This window comes from Megascapheus bottae, chromosome 27 (genome assembly GCF_031878675.1).
Source record: "Megascapheus bottae isolate mThoBot1 chromosome 27, mThoBot2.hap1, whole genome shotgun sequence".
Classification (NCBI taxonomy): Eukaryota; Metazoa; Chordata; class Mammalia; order Rodentia; family Geomyidae; genus Megascapheus; species Megascapheus bottae.
In genome coordinates this window covers 4072884-4094959 of record NC_143535.1, presented here as the reverse complement: position 1 = coordinate 4094959, position 22076 = coordinate 4072884, and the positions used below count along the sequence as shown (strand labels likewise).

The window sequence follows — 22076 nt, the reverse complement described above, 5'->3', positions numbered from 1 at the left end:
GAAGTCATTTTGATTTTGGAATTTTTTTTTTATTTATAAATATTAGCATGTGGCTAGTATTTGGCCTAGTGGTAGAATGCTTGCGTAGGTGCATGAAGACCCGGATTTGATTTCTTGGTACCACATACATAGGGGAAAAAAAGCCGGAAATAGTGCTGTGGCTCAAGTGGTCGAGCCCTAGGTTTGAGAAAGCCCAAGTTCAGGCCCTAAGTTCAAGGCCCAGCAATAGCAAAAGAAGAACAAGAAGAGGAGGAGGAGGAGGAGCAGCAGCAGCAGGAGGAGGAAAAGGAGGAAGAGGAGGAGGAGGAGGAAGAGGAGGAGGAGGAGGAGGAGGAGGAGGAAGAGGAAGAAATTTTAGCACGTATATAATGAGTTACGAGGATGCTATTCAAATCTAAACATGAAATTCAGTGTTGCATATATATCTCCTACAAATACTCTGAAGGAAATGTTACATAAAATTTGTGGTACTTTTCATGTTTTGACTGACCCATTTTGTGAGGTTAGGTGTGGAATTTTTCTCCTGTGATCATTATGTTGCTAGTCAAGCAGTTTCAGATTTGGGACATTGTTGTGAGTTATATAGATTTTATGTTAGAGGTGATCAACCTGTACTTGGAATATTCTGGTTTGAGTACTTCAGGAGTGTATTTGTATCTGTGTTTGTGTGTCTGTATGAGGATGTGATCCTGGGGCTTGAACTAATGGTGTTGTCCCTTAGCTTTTTCACTCAAGGCTTGTGCTATACCACTTGAGCCACAGCTTTACTTTTGGTATTATTATTATTATTATTATTATTATTATTATTGTTTTGACTGAATTGGAGATAAGAGGCGTGCTGGTGGCTCACACATTTATATGTTACATGCTACTCAAGAGGCTGAGATCTAAGGATCGTAGTTAAAAGCCAGCCTGGGCAGGAAAGTTGTGTGACTCTTATCTCCAAATAAACTAACTACCCAGAAAAAACTGAAAGTAGTGCTGTGGTTCAAGTGGTAGAGTGCTAGCCTTGAGCACATAAAGGCTCAGGGATAGAACTCAGGCCTTGAGTTTAAGCCCTAGGACCTAGAAATTAAAAAGCAGTTAATGAATTTTTCCCTCCTAGGCTGGCTTGAAACCACAATCTTTAGATTTCAGCCTCTTGACTAGCTAGGATTACAGGCGTGAACCACCAGCACCCAGATCTATCTATCTGTCTGTCTGTCTGTCTGTCTGCCTATCTATCCATCCATCCTTCCCATCCTTCCATCCTTCTATCTATCATCTTTGTCAGTTGTGGGACTTCAGCTCTGGGCTTGAGTATTTTCCCTGAGCTCTTCAGCTCAAAGCTACCACACTCCTTCAGTCACAGCACCACTTCTGGTTTTTTGGTGGTTACTTGGAGATTAAGAGTCTCACGGACTTTAGTTCCTGGGCTGGCTTTGAACCTGTGATCCTCAGATCTCAGCCTCAGCCTCCTGAGTAGCTAGGATTACAGGCGTGAGCCACCGCACCCAGCTTTATAACTTAAATCTTTTAAAGATTATTCTCAAGCTGTTGGTTCCAGGTAATGCCTCTTCATTCACTTTTCTGGCTCTGGATCAGAATTTTTAAAATAAGGAATTAAAGAATTTGATTCATTAATGCTTTAGTTTTCCCATTCACCTAGTCTTACTTCCTTGAAGTCATCTTTTACCTTCCCATCCTCCTGCCCCTTGTCAGATTGCACACTCATAGTGTTCATCTTTCACCCTGCCTTAGTTTACCATTGCATCCAGACTATTTTAATAGATTTATAACTTTCTTAGACTTCCTCCTCTCTGTTCTTCTATACCCTACCTTCGCCTGTCAAATTCTTTTTAGTTGCATGAAGATTTGGGCTTGTTGGGAATGTACAAATAATTACTAAAATGTATCATAACTTGTTCCTAATTTGTTATTCTGCCTTAATCTACTAATGTTTACCTAAAGGTACCATGTTTCCATTTTCCAAATATGTGTTGGTAGTCTTTGCTTAATCAGTTTAAGTCCTCTGTCTTAAATGGTTTCTTTTTTCCTGAAATTTAGAATCCTACCCAACACAGACACTTGGCAGTAAAATAGAAGGAATTCATTCAAGAGATCTGTTCTTGGGTGGGGAGTTTGGCCTAGTGGTAGAGTGCTTGCCTAGCATGAACGAAGACCTGCGTTGGATTCCTCGGTACCACAGACATAGGGAAAAAAGAGCCAGAAGTGGTGCTGTGGCTCAAATGATAGAGCGCTAGCCTTGAAAAAGGCCAACGACAGCGCTCATGCCCTGAGTTCAAGGCCCAGGACTGGCCAAAAAAACCCCAAAAAACAAAAAACAAAAAAAAGACAACCCCAAAACCAAAGAGATCTGTTCTTTACAATTAATGAAGATGTAGTGAATTTTTGAAAAGTGTATATTATGTTCTTATCAGAAGAGTGTGAAGTAGTACATGTGTTAATTAGCTAGAAATTTCAACCCCACAATGTATATATGCTACAGAACATCATATTGTCTAGCAAATGCAGACAATTATATCTGTCAAGTTTAAAAAGTATTGCCTCCTTCCTGGGTTTGATACCTCTGTTGTGTCTGAACTTTGATGTCCTCCTTTGGGAGGTAGTTATTTGCTTCTGTACTTGTCTTTGCAAATCCCATAATGCCTGATTTGGGGGTCACTTCTTAAGTGAGTTTTGAATGCATGATTGCTGAGATTTAGATAAACTATTTTAATAGAAAATTGATGGGAAAAGATTTTGACTCATCTTAATTGACTCTTTCCTTTTGGAAAATTTAAAGTAGAAGAAAATGTAACTTAGAAAAGAGATTTATTTTTGGTAGTGATCTAAACAAATGGAATTAGTATGCCGGGAACTTGAGGCTCCTCTTGCTGGCACCATTATGCATTTAGAGGGCAGAAGCTTCTTAATCAGAGGATTATCTGAGGGCTTACTCATAAAACACGCATGGCTGGCAGCAGTTTACAAATGAGCTGTTTTTATTGGGTTGCACATGGTTTTTCTCCACACCCTTTCCTGAAGCTAATTCTTAGGAGGTGAGGCTTAGAGAAGTTTGGTCATGTAGTAAAATAAAAGGTGAAGAAAGACTAATGTACGTTCTCCAAAGCAATGTAATATGGAGGTTTACCATATTGCCTTATGTGTCTTAGCACTCCATTTTCATTAATTTACTATCTGGCACTGCATTTCTTCAGGAATATATTTATAGTGAAACTTGACAGAACACCTTTTATCATTTCCTCATTTCTACTCCAAAGCATAAAAGATTCAATTTATTCATTTGCAGAATACTATCCTTAGTAATAGACTAAGGAAATAGACTATATTGGTTTCACATTTCACTTTATTGTAATGGAAAACCATGTCTTTTGTTAAAAAGAGGAAATTTAGGAAAGCACAATATATGTATAAAGTTAATAGAACTTTTTTACTGCTCTTGTTTTCGGAGAAATATCAGGACAGGAAACAAGAAAATTTTCATTGTAAATAGAGGAATTAGTTTCAAGTAGATAGGAAATCAAACTGTTTTTCAGCTGGAATTTTGCCAGGCAGATGGTTAATTGATGTTCCTATGTAGTATTATCTACAGTGAATAATCTTCAGGGCTGTGATTTTCTTCTCTTGTTAATTGAGGTTTTTGTTTGTTTGTTGTTGGTTTTTTGCCTGTCCTGGGCTTGGGCTAGGGGCCTGAGCTTTGTCCTTGGGTTTCTCAAGGCTAGAGCTCTTCCACTTGAGCCTCAGCACTTCTGGCATTTTATCTATGGATGTAATCCTGAGGAATCGAATCCCGGTCTTCGTGCATTCTAGGCAAGCACTCTACCACTAGGCCAAACTCCCGGCCCTATTTGTTTTGTTTTTAAACAGGGTCTCACTATACAGTCCAAGTAGGCCATGAATTTGCCATTTGTTTCCTTAGCTGGAAATGCTGGGATTTCAGTCATGTACCACCATGCCTGGCTGTATGACTTAATTTCTTATTAAAAATGTTTATGATTTATTTAACATTTCCTTTATATAAAATAAATTTAGACTTCTTTAGCAACTTTTTGTTGAGTATCTATTATATGCAGATACCTCTAAATAGTTCTGTTATATGTGAAGGGTTATGTAGATAACAGGACAGACACTAGCTCCTTTCTAGATGTTGATAGCCTGATGCAAAAGAAAGAAATTGTGATACCTTTTGATAAGTACATTCAATATAAAAATATATTTACTTACTATGCTTCATATACATTTAAAAATAGATAGCTGTGGGAAAAAAGTCTTCATGTACCATCAGGAATGATGAGAGTGGAACAGAATCCCTGAGTTTCGAGGAAGGTTGAGCCTGATGGCCATCTTCCCTGTTCAGTGTTCAAGGACACAGCTCATCTCCACCAAGAGAATATGTGCTCATTTCATTCAGAGATAGTCACATTTGTATGGTCGTTATATCACACCACCTCTGACTGCTGGGCTTATAGGTGCATACCACTGTGTCAGTCCTGTTTCTTCATTTCAACAAGGAGCCGTTGCTCTGTCAGCACCTGCAAATTACGTTTAGGAAGCCCAGTGTCTTAGTATAGCAGCCTTCCTTTACTCATTTCAGCAAACTGGAAAGCATAGGTGTATATTATGTTAATATAAATATATTTGGTATTATAATTGCTTTGATTTTTATTTTAATATCACAGTATTTTGAAGTGTGAGTAATTGTTAATGAGATCATGAAATATTGATGTTTTGAATAGTAAGCGTGGATTTATAGAGACTCTTGTGAAATAATGTGCTTACTCTATTTCAGGAGTCTGAGTCTGATTATTTTGCTTACTAGAAATTTATCTAGAATGCCTTTTTACTAGAATTTTTATATTCATACTTAGTCTATTTATAGTTTTTCTCTGATTATCTGAAAAAAGCTACATTGAACAAGGTTGCCTCTCCCTACCCCTGAGATACAAGTCTTATTATAGAGCCAGGCTGGCCTTGAGCTTGTGAACCTCCTGCCACCTCCAAATTCTGAATTTATTCTGTGCAAAGATTGAATTCTGATGAGCTATTTCTCATCTGTCTTCAGTACATTTTATTGTTTTAGGGGAGTGATATAAAAACAAACTACAACCGTGCTAATATAATAATCTCTAGAACTGAGATGTAACACAACTTTTAATGTTGAGACTAATTTGAGGTAAGCTGCAGTCATGCGAAGTGTGTAATGCAGTTTGAAGATGGATTTCTGACAAATGAAAACACTCCTATGACGATTAATGAAACAGAGCATCTCCACTACATGAAGGTGCATTTATTTCCCTTCCAGTCATTCCTACTCTGTGCTCAGGGGATCATTAGTCTGCTTTTGGTTGCTATGGTTGGACTTTCCTATGCTGCCTGGGAGTTCATATAATGTACTCTCTTGTGTTTGGGTCCTTTTGCTTTTGCTTAGCATGATGTTTTGAGATTCATCCTTGCTTCTTATTATGAAATCATAGTTCTTTTGTTCTCCTGCTGGAGAGTAGTTTATGTTATAACAATTTGCTTGTTCATTCATATGTTGATAGACATTTGAATTGTTTCTTTTTCTTGACTCTTACGGACAAATTTACTGTGAACATGTTTGCAATAGACTTTATATAGAAATGAATTTTAATTTCTCTTGGAAATAAAATGACTGGATCATATGTAAATGTATGCTTACCTTTGTTAGGAACATTTCAAACTATTCTCCCAAGGCTTTGTAAATTCCTACCAACATAAGAATTCCTGTTACTCTACATCCCTGCCAACACTTGGTATGATCAGTCTTAATCTTTAGCCAGTCTGTTTAGAGCATAGGTTTTACTGTGGTTTTAATGTACACTTTTATGAATACTGCAGATATTAATTAGCGCTTTCGCTAGTTTGTTGACTACTGTTGTATCTTTTCCTTTTGATACTTTTTTTTTTTTAATCTTTTGGTCTCCCCCTCCTGGCCTTCTTGTGAGTCCTGGGGCTTGAATTCAGCCTGGGTGCTGCCCCTGAGCTCTTCAGCTCAAGGTTATCACCCTACCCCTGGGTTGGGTGCTGTCCCTGAGCTCTTCAGCTCAAGTTACTGCCCTACCCTTGAGCCAAGCCCCACTTCCCATTTTCTAGAGGTTAATTGGAGGTAAGAGTTTCTGGTCCTTTTGTGCCAGGGCCATCTTTGCTTCTCCATTCTCATCCTCCTGATTAGTTTAGGATTACAGGCGTGGGCAGCTTAAATCTTTGGGTCTTTTAAAAAGTTACCTTCCCTTGAATTATGAAATTGCTTTCAGAAATATAATCTAGATAAGAGTCCTGTGCCAGATATTTGTAAAGTGTTATGTCTATTTTCTCCTGGTCTGTGGCTTGTTTTTTCACTTTTTAAAATTTCTTTGGAAGAGCAAAAATCTTCAGTTTTGAGCCTAGATTATTTTTCTGTGATGGTTGGTGCATTTTCCACCTTTTCTTTATATGAGGTTCTTATTGTCCATTCATTATCTTTGTGCTATGTGTTTGGGTTTTGGTGAAATGCCTTGTTTCTACAAAACTAAAACTACATAAAAACTTTCTACACATAGATCAGGATCTTCAGAACTGTGAAGCTGTCTGCTAAGGGGCAGTCTTCCTTCTTGGGTTGGGTTCCTCTGTTTGGCACCTTGTCTGGTAGTTTTCATTTGCTATTTAGGAGGAAAAAAATTCTCCTACAGGAGTCTGGTAAGTATATGCATAGATGAAAGAACTGGTTGAACTCACAGGTTTTCTCTTTCCTACATTTGTCTCCTTTCTGTTTATTTTCACTGTGAGCCAGAGTATTTCTTCTCTTTGAACTTATCCCTTTGTCTTTACTGCTTGGGAGTATAGCTGTAGTACTGCTTGGGAGTGTAGCTGAAGGTATTCTGTACACATTTTATTTCTTTGTAGTCATTTGGGTATATTTTGTTGACACTAAGATTGTATTTCTCTGGAATTTTTCATAGGATGCCCCTACCTAACCTTATGTTCCACAGCATTTGCTTTTCTTGCATTAAACACCAATTAGCACAGCACAGTAGATAGGATTTTATATAACAAATATATCACTCAGATGAAGGGGCTTTCTAATTGTCTCATTTCTAATAATTCCCCTTTCCAGTTTGCTATAACTTCTTAATCCTGGAACAGTTCTACCTCTTCAGTGAGAAATCAGTTTTTATATTTCTTTGTGATATTCCTCTGTTTGTTGATGGAATTAGAACTCTTCTTTATATATGGGTTTTGTGTCACACCAGATAGCATATGATTCATTGCTGATATATAATCATTGTCCTTTTCATTCTGTCTTCTCTTTCCTCTCTCTTTACTCTGTTTCTTGTGCAGGTCTTGTTCAGCGGTGTGTGATTATCCAGAAAGATGACAATGGATTTGGGCTGACCGTCAGTGGAGACAATCCAGTCTTCGTACAGTCTGTCAAAGAAGGCAAGGCATTTTAAAAAATAGTTTTGTCACCAGGGACAAATAGAGTAAGCTCAGAAAAGTTTGAGAATGTCTGTTGCCTAGAATAGAATAACTTCACAGTTTACAGGTCCTGCAGACTATTTTGGAAGATTTGTCTGTAGTGTTATGGGAATTAATTTACCCCCATGTGGTTTTCTTTATACTTTATAGAAAGAATATCATTCTCATTTCACTTTAGGAACCATATGACTCCATGGTTGTGATACTTTAGGTGTCAACAACTCTAAGTCTCTAGAATTTCATTTCCTTACGGTACCAGTAACATTTTAATAATTGATTAAAGGGTGGCAGTAGGCTAAAAAAGAGTAAGTTCTTTCCCTCAATGGTAGTCTTTTGGTATTAGCATACTGAAAATTGTCTTTATATAGATGTTACAATTTGAGACAGATATTTTTATCCTCATTTCATAGATGATCATAAGCCTTCAAGTAGCAGACCATAAAAAAAATAGTCAGCATTACACTAGTGAGTGGCAGAGGCATGATTAGAACTTAAGTCTGTCTCACTTTACAGCTCATATTTTTAGCTGCTCTGTTACATTATCTTACTTTCAAGAAGATTTTCAGTGAATGCAAGCAGATCACATTTTAAGTAACTCATGTCTTATACAGATGGAGCAGCCATGCGGGCTGGTGTGCAGACAGGTGATCGGATCATCAAGGTAAAGAAAAGACTGTTATGGAACTTGTCGTAGGATCAAAAAACAACATATGTCATCTGTATTCTTTGTTTTTTAATTTGGATTTTTATTAAAAGCAGCACTTTATGAAGCTATTGAGTATTAAAACCTACTGCATGGGCTGGGAGTTTGGCCTACTGGTAAGAATGCTTGCCTAGTATGCACAAAGACTGGGTTTGATTCCTTGATAGCACATATATAGAAAAAGACGGAAGTGGTACTGTAGCTCAAGTACTAATGCTGCTAGCCTTGAGAAAGCCCACAAGGATAGTGCCCAGACCCTGCGTTCAACTCCCAGGACTTGCAAAAAAAAAAAAATCCAAAAACCAAAAAAGTACTGCATTTATGCTGGGCGTGGCGACTCACATCTGGAACCCTAGCTACTCAGAAGGCTGGGATCTGAGGATCATGGTTCAAAGCCAGCCGAGGCACAAAAAGACCTGAGACTTATCTCTAATTAACCTCTAGAAAACCTCTAGGAAGTGGAGCTTGGCTCAAGGATAGGGCTCTAGCCTTGAGCTAAAGAGCTCATGGACAACACCCAAGCCCACAGGATAGGATAGTAGCCTGGAGCTGAAGAACTCAGGGACAGAGCCGAGTTCAAGCCCCATAACTTGACCCACCAAAAAAAAAAAAAAAAAAAGGAACTGCGTTTATGTATGTAATCACTGCTACTTTTTACTGAAGGACATAATAAAGGTAATCATATATGTTTAATAAATGAAGTCCCAAATGTTCTTGATAACAAAATAACGTATTTTTGTAAAGATCATTCCTGGCCAAATTAATTTGTTAATAGAAATGCTCCTTAAAATATATAAGTTGGAGGCATGGCTCAAGGCATGGCTAGGTGGTAGAGCACCCACCTAGCAAGCACTAGGCCTTCAGTTAAAATTCCAGTACTGTCAAGGGAAAAAAAACAAAAACCTTAATATGTAAGTAGGGACTATGAAAGTGGCTCAGGAGCATTCACCTAGTAAGCTTGAGACCGTGAGTTCAGACGAGTATTACAAGCAATAACAGCATCAGTTTCCCAAGACATTGATTTTAGCCAGGTATGGTAGTTCATACCTGTATTTCTAAACTTTGGGAGGCTGTGGCATGAGGATCACAAGTTCAAGGCTTGCTTGAGCTACATAGCACAACCCTTTATCAAAAAGCCTCCAGCAAATGTAAGTAAATGATAAAAGTCCTTATATAAAATACATACAAGTAGAAATTATAGTGGTGTGTTATTACATATCAAATGGATTGTTCCTACAGATGAACTTTACAAAGAAATAAGTTTTGCTAACGAGAACTGAAGGCATAACACAACATCATGAAGTGTATATGTGCGAAGTGCTGGGCTTGGCTGTTAGTACTGACTGGAAACATGCACACATTTTAGCAGAGAAAAAGTATGTTATGGCTGTGGTATACGTGAGAGGCAATGGTAGGGATTGATTTTAGGTCTGTGACTAGTGTAAACGTTGATCTGCCAGTAGAACTAATGAGTCATGGAAAACCAGATTCATATTTATGCATATCTCCCTTTTAATTATAACTGGTTTTATTTTAGGTGATAATGCTTAAAGTCAGCCTCTCCATTGTCTTAGTGGTATATATTTCATGTCCGGTTTTCTTATAGGTGAATGGAACTCTGGTGACTCATTCAAACCACTTGGAGGTGGTGAAGCTAATCAAATGTAAGTGAACGCTGTATTCAGTGTGAACTGTTTTCTGAAGCCGGTAAGACAAGAATCAGCAGACATTCTCTATGATAGTTTAAACAGCAAATGGTATAGGAGGTGTGGGCCCTGGGGTTTGCTGCTGTTCTGGATTGTCATCATAGTACAAAAGCAGTCACACTATGTAAGAGATTGCTGTACTGGGTTTAATGTAACTGTATCTGGCACAATAATCTGTGAGTCCTGTTTTACCTCTTGGCTAGTATCTGCCAGCGCCCCTGCTGAATAAAGTTCTCAAGTGAAAACTCTTAAGTTACTAGCAGTTATTTTCTCTCAGCTCCATACTTTGGGTAATATTATTATATTTTTGTCATTCAGTTGAGTGCAGATATTTGAGTATATACATTTATATATACATATAAATGAATTAGAAGAGAGGAAGTTGAGAGATCTGATGGAAATGGACGTTTAAAGATCACATGACACAGAGATGAGTAAATGATTGTACAATCAGAGTAGCGAACATCTATGTCTTGGGAAAGCTTCAGAGTTAAGCATTTGTGGTTTAAGTTAGTAGCCTTCCTGCATGTAGTTTTCATGGGAAAATGGAATCTCAGACCAGTGAGAGTCTGCAATTGCCTATTCTCTTGGTATTGTAAGATAAAGTGGATGGGGCTTTTGCTTGCCAGTGGTGAGGGAGCCTGGAAAAAGTCTAGGCTCTATACCTTACATGCCCAACCCCAGTTCCACATTGCTACCTTCTAACCTTCCAGCCCTACCTAGTTCCCAACTAGGTGAAACTGTTACAGAAAATAACACCAAAGACCAGTGTAGCCCAAGTAGAGAAAGGAAGTCTCAGAGTCCCACTGCCTAGAACCTACAACTATTTGTCACTGTTCTGGCCTGGTTTGGGCTGTATTTGTCATTACAGTTCTTAAATGATAAAAGAAATATAAGGACACCTTAAAATAATCTTGATACAATAAATGGAGAAATGTATGATCTTTTACATCAGGTTATTTCATAGTAAAGTAGACGACAAATGAAAGATAGTTGTTTGTGGCCTAGCAGGTTAATTAATATTTCACTTAATTCTTTTTCTAGAGTAAAGAGACTTCTTTGGAATGAATTCAATAAATGGAATACTCTTTTGAACTTCTAATTGCTTCAGTTAGCGGCTCTGAATTGCTTTTTCTTTCCAACACAGTTCAAGTTTTCTGAATGGTTGCTTTCAGTTTTTAGCATTAGAATATTTTTAATGAAAATTTCTGATCAAAATGAGATCCCACACTTGAATAAACCAGATTACTTAACAAGATTATGATCTGGAACTTTTTGTATGTGACATAAATATGATGGTTTACACTTTCAAGTTTCTTTATGCCGGATGTCTATTGTAGAGTATAAAAATAAGATGAGTTCCTTATCCTTCCAGTTATTTTGTTGTTTTTATTCATTCCAATATAAATTTTACTTAAAAAATTAAATCTGAGGGCTAGAGATGGAGCTTAGTCATAGAGACTTGCATATAGCATGTCTAAGTCCTTGGGTTCAGTTTCTAGCACTGGATAACAAAATTAAATCCTAGGATTATAGCAGTAGCAAGAGCATAGCTAACAAACCAAGTATAAAACACTGTGAGTGTCCCAGACAGACACTTGACATACCTAAAACCTGTGCACTATGTAGAGATTTCACAGATAGCTACTTTTTAATGTTGATTCCAGACATTATAAAGTGCTTTTACATTGGACTATCTTAGAAACAACTAACAGAGAAAGGGAAATGCTAAGAAGGATCAGAGGCAGCATATGGGCTAGTAAAGCAAGAGAGATGACTTTCTAAAAAGGAGTAGTAAGACTGAAAGGCCTTAAAATCAACTTATATTTGTTGGGTATGGTTGTACATATGAATCCCAGCCATTTAGTATGCTGATGCAAGAAAACTCTAGATTTTGAGGCTAGCCTGGGCACCGTAGTGAGACCTTGTCTTAAAAAATGAAAAAAAAAAAGTATTATTAAAGTATTGGATACCCTCCTTCCTCCTTACTTAGAAGTTTTTAACTATGTAGTGTAACAAAAAATAATTTTTAGGACTTTAGAACACTGTAAAATGACTGTTAATTTCACGAGATAACTAAATTGGAAAAGAAATATTAAAATACATTTACAATTTTTATTGAAAAGTCTAAAGTGTTTTTTTACCTTTTAAGGATCAGTTATCTAGAAAGGTTGTTTATGTGAAACATTAATTTCTCATTGATGCTCGAGTTTTAGTGCATATTTGCCAATGAGTCTTGAGTTATAATAAATTCTATTGTCCAGAGGTTTTTTTTCCCTCCCTTTTATCATGTCTAGTGAAAGTTTCAATTAAAACTCACTATTGTGATTTTTCTGCTATGTGGAATATTTTAGTTATTCATTTTGTAAAACTAACTTAAAATTTTGTTGTTGTAGTCTAGAATGTTAAGTCCTGCCTAATTAGTATTGCATTAAAATTTAAAGATTTCAGAAATTGACATTTAAGGAATTAGAAAGCATGACCTATTAGTAAGTGGTTGGTATTAACCATGTCTGAATTAAGAAAATACATTGTCAATATTGCTTTTATGCAATATCTGTTCTTCTGAATAGTCATCTGCAATCTGAAAGTACGTTGTTTTCTAATATGGGGCTCACACAGTAGAAATGCCAGTTGTATTCTTTTTCTATGGAGACATGATGGAATTTTGTCACATAACATGAGTTTCTTAGATTGGTTGGTCAAATTGCCAGGCCTGGTAGTACATGTCTGTAATCCTAACAATTTGGAGTGGAAGCAGGAAAAAGTAAAGTTAGTTTTTCTGCCAGCCTGGGGCACACGGTGAATTTGAGGATAACCAGGAACAAGTAGTACACTATGTCAAAGAAAAGTTTCATATTAATATCATTCTTCATTTCCTTTCCCGCTCTCTCTTCTTCTTGTCCCAAGCTGGTTCCTATGTAGCTCTCACTGTTCAGGGACGCCCACCTGGGTCGCCCCAGATTCCCCTTGCTGATTCTGAAGTGGAGCCCCCGGCCATCGGACATATGTCTCCCATCATGTCTTCCCCCCACTCACCTGGAGCATCTGGGAACATGGAGAGGATCACCAGTCCTGTGCTGGTGGGGGTAAGGCTAGCAGCGTTTCTGAGTCAAAGCTCAGTTATGTAGCATGCTTTAAAGCAAGTGTTTTGGGTTATTGATCTGACAAATTCAAGCTCAGGATTCTAGAAAATAACTTCCTAATATGTGAGTTACAATATGATTTGGAATGATTATAGAATGTTGTCATGGCATATTTAATTGAACAGCGGTCAAACATCTGCCATATTCAATAATCAGTGTGTTGCTTGCAAAAATGTAATTTAGATATTACTATTGAAGGTTGTTGGCCATTTAAGAAGGTATCTCTAAGAGGACAGGGTTTTTTTCTTTCTTTTTGTGGGTGTGTATATATATGTGTATGTATATATACACATAAATAAATAAATATATATATATATATATAGTGTCTCTAGTGCCTGAAATATTGTTTGACATGACTTACGTACTTAGAAAATCCTTGTTGATTAACATCAGTTATGAGTGTGCAATTATGTATAATACAAAGGCAAAAAGTACTCAATATGAGGGAAAAATCTCCCCTAAGTTCTATGAGGACTCAAAGAAGGAAAGAAAGCACATTCAATTAGGATGAGGAAGGCCTTTATGGAAAGATTTTATTCCAATTGAACCTTGTAAAACAAGTAACATTTAAGTGGTGGTGACAGATTAGAAAGCAACTAAGGTAGAGAAAATAGAACAAACAGAAACCAAATGCCAAGAAAGTACTATTTTAGGAAGTTTCTAGGACTTTTGTTTAGCTGGTGCCTGTTAAGGAAGTTCATAGTGAGAGATGAGCATAGTACAGGAGAATACATCAGCTATAGATGTTGCACAGCCGCCTGTCTGATTTACATGTAACTGGATAAGCAGTGAGAATCCATTGAACAGTATTGTGAACAAGAAAATGACATGACTATAACAGGATTATAGGAAGACTAATTGATAAAATATTACAGGTTTGAAAAACAAGAGAGATGAGTGGTTGTAAATTGTCTCATATTTCAAGCAGGAGTAATAGGGAGTTTGTGCCTAGCCTGGGGACCAATAGTGAAGACTAATAAGAGAAATATAAGTACTGCTGTTACATGTACACACCTTCACTTCTGCCATTTACTGTTCTCTTGGACTCAGTTTACTAGTAGTGAAATTACAGGGTGAAAACCTCCCGGAACCTTTTGTCTGTGTAAGTATTCTGTCTGAAAGCTGCCTTTGTGACAGCCAGGAATAGAAGAAATGCTGCGAGACACTGGGATTGGAGCTGAGGCAGAATGCTGTCTACCTTATTCTCTCTGTTTTAGCTTCATTCACCCTGCTGGTTGTTTATTTTTTTTTTTTTTAAATCTTTCTCTAGGAGGAAAACAATGTGGTTCATAACCAGAAAGTAGAAATCTTGAGAAAAATGTTACAGAAAGAACAGGAACGGCTACAGGTACTAAATTAGAAATGGGGCTCTTCATAGGCATCAAAAATGAATGGGCTTGGTGGCGTTGGTGTGGATCATAATCATATGATTCAGCAGAATTGTAATCCATGCTGTCAACCATTTTATTGATTAATAATGGACTTTTCCTATGTTTTTTATGACATAAGTAATTCTCAAAATAATTTTATAACTTTTCCAGTTATTGCAGGAAGACTATAACCGAACACCTGCCCAGAAATTGCTAAAAGAGATCCAAGAGGCCAGGAAGCACATTCCTCAGCTGCAAGAGCAGCTATCCAAAGCCACAGGCTCTGCGCAGGTAGAATCACCGTGGGGAAGGTCACCCAGCCTTGTACAGGAGGATCATCTTCTGTGAACCTGTCAGAAATGTTGCGATCGCCTTTTTAAAGTGATTTTTTTTTTTCTAGCTCAGGACAACAGGATATCCTGTTGTAGGATTTGCACAAAAGTCAGTGTGGGCTTCTGATTGTTTACTTTTTCATATCATATTTCTTTGTTCCACGGTCATTTGGGAAAGAATTGGGTGCTTTTACTTTGATGTGCCAGTATATTTAAGTGAATGTGGTATATTTTTGTGAGTCACTCCCTCATCTTAAGAAAGAATGGCAGTTGTTGGGTTTTCAAGTGGGGATATAAGATTTTATAAAATGACAGACTATTGTACATACAGACAAACATTCTCCAGTTTGTACAGCAGTGTTCTGAAGTTAGATCCTGTTCTTTTTCTCTACTTCATATGTATGCTTAGAGAAACTTAGGTTAAGCAAATGATCTGAGGCCATGTACCTCAAAAGTGATAGAACCAGAATTCAGCTGGTTGTGTTAGTCCATGCCTGTAATTCTAGCACTTACAAGGCTGAGGCAAGAGTCTCATATCTTCAAGGCACACTGATACTCTCAATGAGTCCCTCCCTCTCCCCCCCCCTCTCTCTCTCTCTCTCTCTCTCTCTCTCTCTCTCTCTATATATATATATATATATATATATATATATTTTTTTTTTTTTTTTTGGTGGGGGGAAACCAGTCTTTGGCTTGAGCTCAGGGCCTGAGCACTGTCTTTGGACTTTCTCAACGCTAGAGCTCTACTACTAGAGCAACAGCACCACTTCCAGCTTTTTTTTATGTATGTGGTACCGAGGAATCAAACCCAGGTCTTCATGTATGCTAGGCAAGCACCCTACCACTAGGCCAAACTCCCAGTTCTCAATGGCTATATTTTTATTGTAACTTTAAAGTACATATTATTAGAATCTGCTGTACAGGATAAGTTGTGGAGATAATGGTATCATTAGAAAAAATAACTCAAAAAATTTGAATGTCAACCAGAAGTATTATTTAATTACTGTATTTATCATATACAGTTTCAGAGCATTGTGGACAAATTGCCTATATACCTACAATGAGTAAAAGCTGATGAGTTATCAGTATTATTGACTCAGGTCTGAAGTGAAAGCTACATGCTCATAGAACTGAAAGAATTCTTTGATACCATGTAGCCTGGTCAGCTCATTTCCATGAGATTGAGAAAACTAGGGCCCAAACTGGTTAAGCGATGACATTGTTAGGCTCACAAGGCTAGAAGGACCTCACTTCTTGATTTGTGTACTTTATATTGTACTTTTATTACTCTCAGTCCCACTAGCTAGGCCCCGTTTTTAATATTATGCTTCAGTAATGTTGATGGTTTTCTTTTTGTTTTTGTTTTTTTGGGGGCGGTCATGGGCATTGCCTCTGAGCTCTTCAGCTCAAGGCTACGGCCCTACCCTTGAGCCACAGTCCCACTTCCTCTTTGTTATTACTGGGCAAAGACAGCATTCTTACCTATGAGCAGTAAAAATGTGGCTCCTAATTTAAAGTTTACAATAATCTATTTTATGGTATGTGTCCCAGAATTGGCAATTTATATAAACTCAGCAGCATTGGAAGGAAATTAATGAGAAGTAATAGGATAATCATCTTTACCAATAGGCAGATAATCTAAATCACATTATTAAAATACAATTAATAAAGTATCGCTTTTTTTTTTTTTGCTGTTTTTAGAATTTGGAGTTCTTACTGTCTTTACTAAAATAACTTATCCCTGTTTTTAGGATCATGTCATTTTAGGATTATAGAGATTGTAGTTGTTCATGCTTTTCACTGTAGGACTTTAAACATTTTTGATCACATCAGAGTAATCTCAAAGTGTCTGTGTAGAAGAAATAGTGTCATTAATTTCTCTAAGCAGTTAGTAATGAACCTTCTCTGATGTTTCTGCGCGTCTGTGAACTGTTGCAGGATGGAGCTGTAGTGACACCTTCCAGGCCTCTAGGGGATGCCCTAACAGTCAGTGAAGCAGACATGGATCCTGGAGATGGACCCTACAGGACTGACTGGAGCAGTGGAGATACTTCTCGGCCTGGTAGTGACAGTGCGGATGTAAGCTTGAAGCTTCTAAACTTTTATCTATTGTATTCTTCCTTATGGACCCATTTTGTGAAGTGGTGTCCTTTTGCTGCTCCTGCTGCTCCTCTTCCTCCTCCTCCACCTCCTGCTGCTCCTCTTCCTCCTCTTCCTCCTCTTCCTCCTCCTCCTCCTCCTCTTCCTCCTCCTCCTCCTCTTCCTCCTCTTTCTCCTCCTCCTCCTCCTTTATTGTTGCTTGTTCCTCCTCCTCCTTCTTTATTGTTGCTTCTGCTTTTTCTGCTGCTGCTGCTTCTCCTTCTCCATTCCCCCCCTCCTCCTTCTCTTCCTTCTGCTTCTGTTTCATCATTATCATCTGCTGCTGCTGCTTATTCGTCTTCATCATCATCGTCGTCGTCATCGTCATCGTCATTGTCTTTAACATAGTAATGTGATGAACTGAAACTCTGGACACTGCAAAATATGAGGTTTTAATTCCAGAGTTCACTTTTCCCTCAGACACCCAATGCCAAGGGTTTCTTTTGGGAGAATGGAATTTCCCAGCAGGCATCTTGTTTGTGGGTAGACAAGTTAATAATGCCAGTGCTTTAATGCCAGTGCTTTTTCACTGAATTGAGAAGCCAACTGTTGATATCTTTAAGAGCATGTTAATATTCCATTTGTGGCCAGAGTGACTCAGTGTTGAGTCATGAGATACACTGCCATTACAAAGAGGAAAAGCCTTAGTCCTGTTAGGCAGACTTCAGGTTTAATAATAGCACTTTCTTGATTCACCCTGAGAATGAGATGAACATGGGTGTTTGTTAAGAAATATGTTAACTATAATATACTCAACAATATTTTGTAAGTACTATGTAGTAATAAGAATAAAGACTGTCTTTAAGAGTTATGAGGGAGGTAGACTGAGCTAGTATTTTGTGGATCAAAATCAAGTTAGTGGACTGTGACTTGTATTTCTCTTAAAAGACATGCATAGGCAGTAAATGTGCTTTGTATACAGAAGAGATGTCAAATCTTGTACACACACATATATGTATGCATGCGCACATACACAAGTGCTGGTTAATAGTAGAATGTTTTGTTTATTGTTAAAAGTTTTGCTTAAAAAATCAAAAGCTACTTTTTGAGGATTAGACTCAGTGATTTAGTTCCTCATACAAGAAAAATCTGAGAACTCTTTTTGGAATGATAATGACAAGAATCTGGTGATTGAGGGCTGGAAATATAGCCCAGTAGTAGTGTGCTAGCCTAGCATGCACGAACCCCTGAGTTCAATTCCTCAGTACCACACACATAGAAAAAAAAAAGGCAGAAGTGGTGCTGTGGCTCAGGTGGTAGAGCTCTAGGCTTGAGAAAGCCCAAGGACAGTGCTCAGGGCCTGAGCTCAAGCCCCAGGACTGGGGGAAAAAAAATCTAGTGAATTCTCATAGCTGACACTTATCAGGCTTACATACCATACACATCTACATTTCTTAAGTAATTCTCAGAATGTTTTTTCCATGCTGTTTTTCCTTATCTCGTTTTAGGAATCAGTTGGAATGAATTGAACTGATTTTTTTTTCCTCTTTCAAAAATTTTATTTATAGAGTCCTAAGAGTGGTCTGAAGGAGAGGATCTATCTAGAGGAAAACCCAGAAAAAAGTGAATCTGTTCTGGAAAATGTAAGTATGAAATCTATGCAGTGAGTATTGTCTTTACCCTCCCCCTTACTTCCTTCATTCTCCTTTCTCCCGTGCCTGCCTGCCCTACAGTGTGCAGTCTGCTCCACAACAAAGAGTTATTTTGTCTAGAATACCAGCAGTGGGGATGTTGAGAAGCTTGCATTACGTACTTATGAAAATGAATTAAAAATGAAAAGAAAAGCCAGGGTTCAATGATAGCTTTCAATTATATAGCACTCATGGAAATCTTTGGTTAGTACATTGTAGGCATGTTAACCTCTGTGGTGACTTACTTTATTTTGTGGTACTGTATTTGAACTCAGCCTTGTGCTTGATAGACAATGTTCTACCATGTGAGCCATACCCTCAGCCTGTTTGTTTTTTATTTTTGAGGGATGGTTTCAGTTTCTACCCACTGTGCTCCTGGTAATTAGGCTTTCCATGTAGCCACATGGTAAGCCTCCATCACCCGATCACCCCTCCCAGTTTATCACATAGTTAACATGGTAGGCTGAGTTTACCTCAAGCTGGGGTCTTCTTTATCTCTGCCTCTTAAGTACAGATATGAACCACTGTGCTTGGCCTTCTATACTAGCTTTGTCTTATCAATTTTTTTTTTCTTTTGCCAGCCTTGGGGCTTGAACTCAGGGCATGGGCACTGCCCCTGAGCCTCTGAGCCACAGTGGCACTTCTAGCTTTTTCGGAGTAGTTTATTAGAGATTAGAGTCTTGATGACGTTACTACCGGGGCTGGCTTCAAACTGTAATCTTAAGATCTCAGCCTCTTGAGTAGCTAAGAATACAGGTATGGTCATAGGCACCCAGCTATCCAATCAATATTCTCTCTCTCTCTCTCTCTCTCTCTCTCTCTCTCTCTCTCTCTCTCTCTCTCTCTCTCTCATACTGGAGCTAGAGTTTATGGTGTCATGTTTGTGAGGCACATACCTATTGAGCCATATCTCCAGACCTTTGCTCTGGCCATTATTTTTTTAATGGGTCATGGGGCTAGACGCCTGGGTATTGTCCCTGAGCTCTTCAGCTCAAGGCTACTGTCCTACCTTTCAGTCAAGCCCTACTTCCTGTTTTCTAGAGGTTAATTAGAGATAAGACTTTCTTGTCTTTTGTGCCTGCGCTGTCTTAGAACCTTGATCCGCAGATCTTAGCCTCCTGAGTAGCTAGGATTTCAGGCGTGAGCCACCGAGCTGGCTTCTGGCCATTCTTTTGGTTATAGTCTTGCTCTGCTGGTTGTCCTGGGCTATGTTGCTCCTATTTATACTTCCCACAGTAGCTGAGTTTGAAACTGGAGACTTAATTCCAACTCGATGCCCATTCATGAACAATAAGAGCAGACTTTTGGAGGCTTTTTCCTTTTGACTGGCAAAATAAGGACTACCCATGCTAGTATCACTAGGTAAAAGAGCAGTTTAGTTCTGAGGGAGGGCAGGAGCCTGGGATGATTCTGGATGTGTGTTCTGAGGCTTGTCCTCAGGTTAGGTGGTAGTTTTCTTTCCCAGTGTGCTGCTGTAGTCTCTAGAGTTATATTCCTTATTGTCCTGAATGTTCTTCATTCCCGTGGTCAGCAAGGAGAGTGGCCTTGCCTGGAAGGCATTCTTGAGTTCACATATATGGGAGTGGGTGAGAAGGTAGAATAATCAGAAAGAAAAGACAAAGAATGTTTTTCATCTGGGTGCGGGTGGCTCATGCCTGTAATCCTAGCTAGACAGGAGGCTGAGAGCTGAGGATTGCTGTTCAAAGTCAGCATGGGAAGAAAGTTCATGAAACTCTTATCTTCAGCTAACCACTAGGACACTGGAAATGGTGCTGTGGCTCAAGTGGTAGAGAGCTGGCCTTGAGCTGAAGAGCTCCAGGACAGCATCTAGGCCAGAGTTGAAGCCCCAGGACCACCCCCACACCAAAAAAAAAAAAAAGAAGTTTCAAAAAACGTATCAGCCAGGAATGTGGCCTAGTGGTAGAGTGCCAGCATAGCATGCATGAAGCCTGGGTTTGATTCCTCAGTACCACATACACAGAAAAAGATGGAACTGGTGCTGCGGCTGAAGTGGTAGAGAGCTAACTTTGAGAAAGCCCAAGGACAGTGCCCAGGCTCTGAGTTCAAGCCCCAGGACTGGCAAAAAACAAAACAAAACACCAAAAAAGTATAAATGAAAGCATGAATATCAATAAAATGAGTTACTGGGCTGAAATTACAGTTGGCTATCTTACTTAGGTGTTTGTTCCTGTATAGTATAACAAATATGCCACCATACCCAGCTTTTTTTCTTGAAGTGGTAGTCTCAGGACATTTTACTTGGGGTAGCCTCAAACTATGGTCTTCCACATCTCTTCTTGTCAGATAGCTAGGATAGTAGGTGTGAGATGTCATTGCCTGGTTCATTTACTTTTTCTTTTTAATTTTTAGTTAAAATAATTGTAACTAAGGGTGCTGGAAGTTTATCCTAGTGGCAGAGTGCTTGACTAGCCTGCACAAAGCCCTGGGTTCAATTCCTCAGTACCATATACATGGAAAAAGCCAGAAGTGGTGCTGTGGTTCAAGTGGTAGATTGCTAGCCTTGAACAAAAAAAGTTCAGACAGTACCCTGGCCCTGAGTTCAAGCCCCAGGACTTGCAAACACTCTGTCTCTCTCTCTCTGTCTCTCTCTCTGTCTCTCTCTCTGTCTCTCTCTCTCTCTGTCTCTGTCTGTCTCTGTCTCTCTCTCTCTCTCTCTCTCTCTCTCTCTCTCTCTCTCTCTCTCTCTCTCTCTCTCTCTCTCTCTCCTTTAAAGAACATAGACCAGAAGAAATCACAGTGATTAGAGGATCCCTGTCTTTCTGGTGGTCTGGCTTTTTTTGGGAATTGGACTCTAGGTAATATTTCTGTTCCTTTTCTCTGCAGGATGTTCCATCGCTGGTCAGCAGTCCTTCAACTCGGGTTGCACCTCATATCATTGGGGCAGAGGATGATGATTTTGGTACTGAACATGAACAGGTGATGACATTAAAAAAAGGTTAACATTTTGGGATGTCAGATTTTTTTTTGTTGTTAAAGTAAGCACTTTCTGAATATTAAAGAAACATTTGTAAGGATTTGTAGCTAACCCCCTTAGGATCAATAACTTATTTGGTTAATTGCTTAGTTGAGCTTTGACCATTAGAAATGCTTTTTTTTTTTTTTTTTTTTTTGCCATTCCTGGGGCTTGAATTTAGCACCTAGGCACTGTCCTCAGACATTTTTTGCTCAAGGCTAGCACTCTGCCACTTGAGCCACAGCAGCACTTCTGCCTTTTTCTGAATATGTGGTACCGAGGAATCAAACTCAGGGCTTCATGCATGCTGGGTGAGCATGCTACCACTAGGCTATGCTCCTGGCCCCACTAGAAATGCTTTTTTTTTTTTTTTGGCCAGTCCTGGGCCTTGAGCCCAGGGCCTGAGCACTGTTCTTGGGTTTTCTTAAGGCTAGCACTCTACCACTGGAGCCACACCACCATTTCCAGGCCTTTTCTTTGTATGTGGTACCAAGGAATCAACCCCCCCAGGGCTTTCTGCATGCTAGGCAAGCACTCTTACCACTAGGCCAAACTTCAGGTTCTAGAAATGCTTTATTTATTTTATTTTATTTTTT

The 22076-nt window shown here is 38.7% G+C and overlaps 1 protein-coding gene across 2 annotated transcripts in view; it reads left to right on the top strand.

The window, feature by feature from the left end:
- Arhgef12 (Rho guanine nucleotide exchange factor 12) overlaps positions 1 to 22076 on the top strand; it is a 107503-nt gene that overhangs the window by 54624 nt on the left and 30803 nt on the right. The window contains exons 5-13 of one of the 2 annotated variants that reach the window (XM_090319326.1): positions 7342 to 7440; positions 8091 to 8140; positions 9789 to 9846; positions 12799 to 12977; positions 14305 to 14382; positions 14576 to 14695; positions 16675 to 16815; positions 18384 to 18458; positions 21351 to 21443. In XM_090319326.1, coding sequence (XP_090175452.1) covers positions 7342 to 7440; positions 8091 to 8140; positions 9789 to 9846; positions 12799 to 12977; positions 14305 to 14382; positions 14576 to 14695; positions 16675 to 16815; positions 18384 to 18458; positions 21351 to 21443 — 893 coding nt within the window. Of the gene's footprint in view, positions 1 to 7341; positions 7441 to 8090; positions 8141 to 9788; positions 9847 to 12798; positions 12978 to 14304; positions 14383 to 14575; positions 14696 to 16665; positions 16816 to 18383; positions 18459 to 21350; positions 21444 to 22076 lie in introns of both variants that reach the window. The other variant, XM_090319325.1, reaches the window with a different exon arrangement.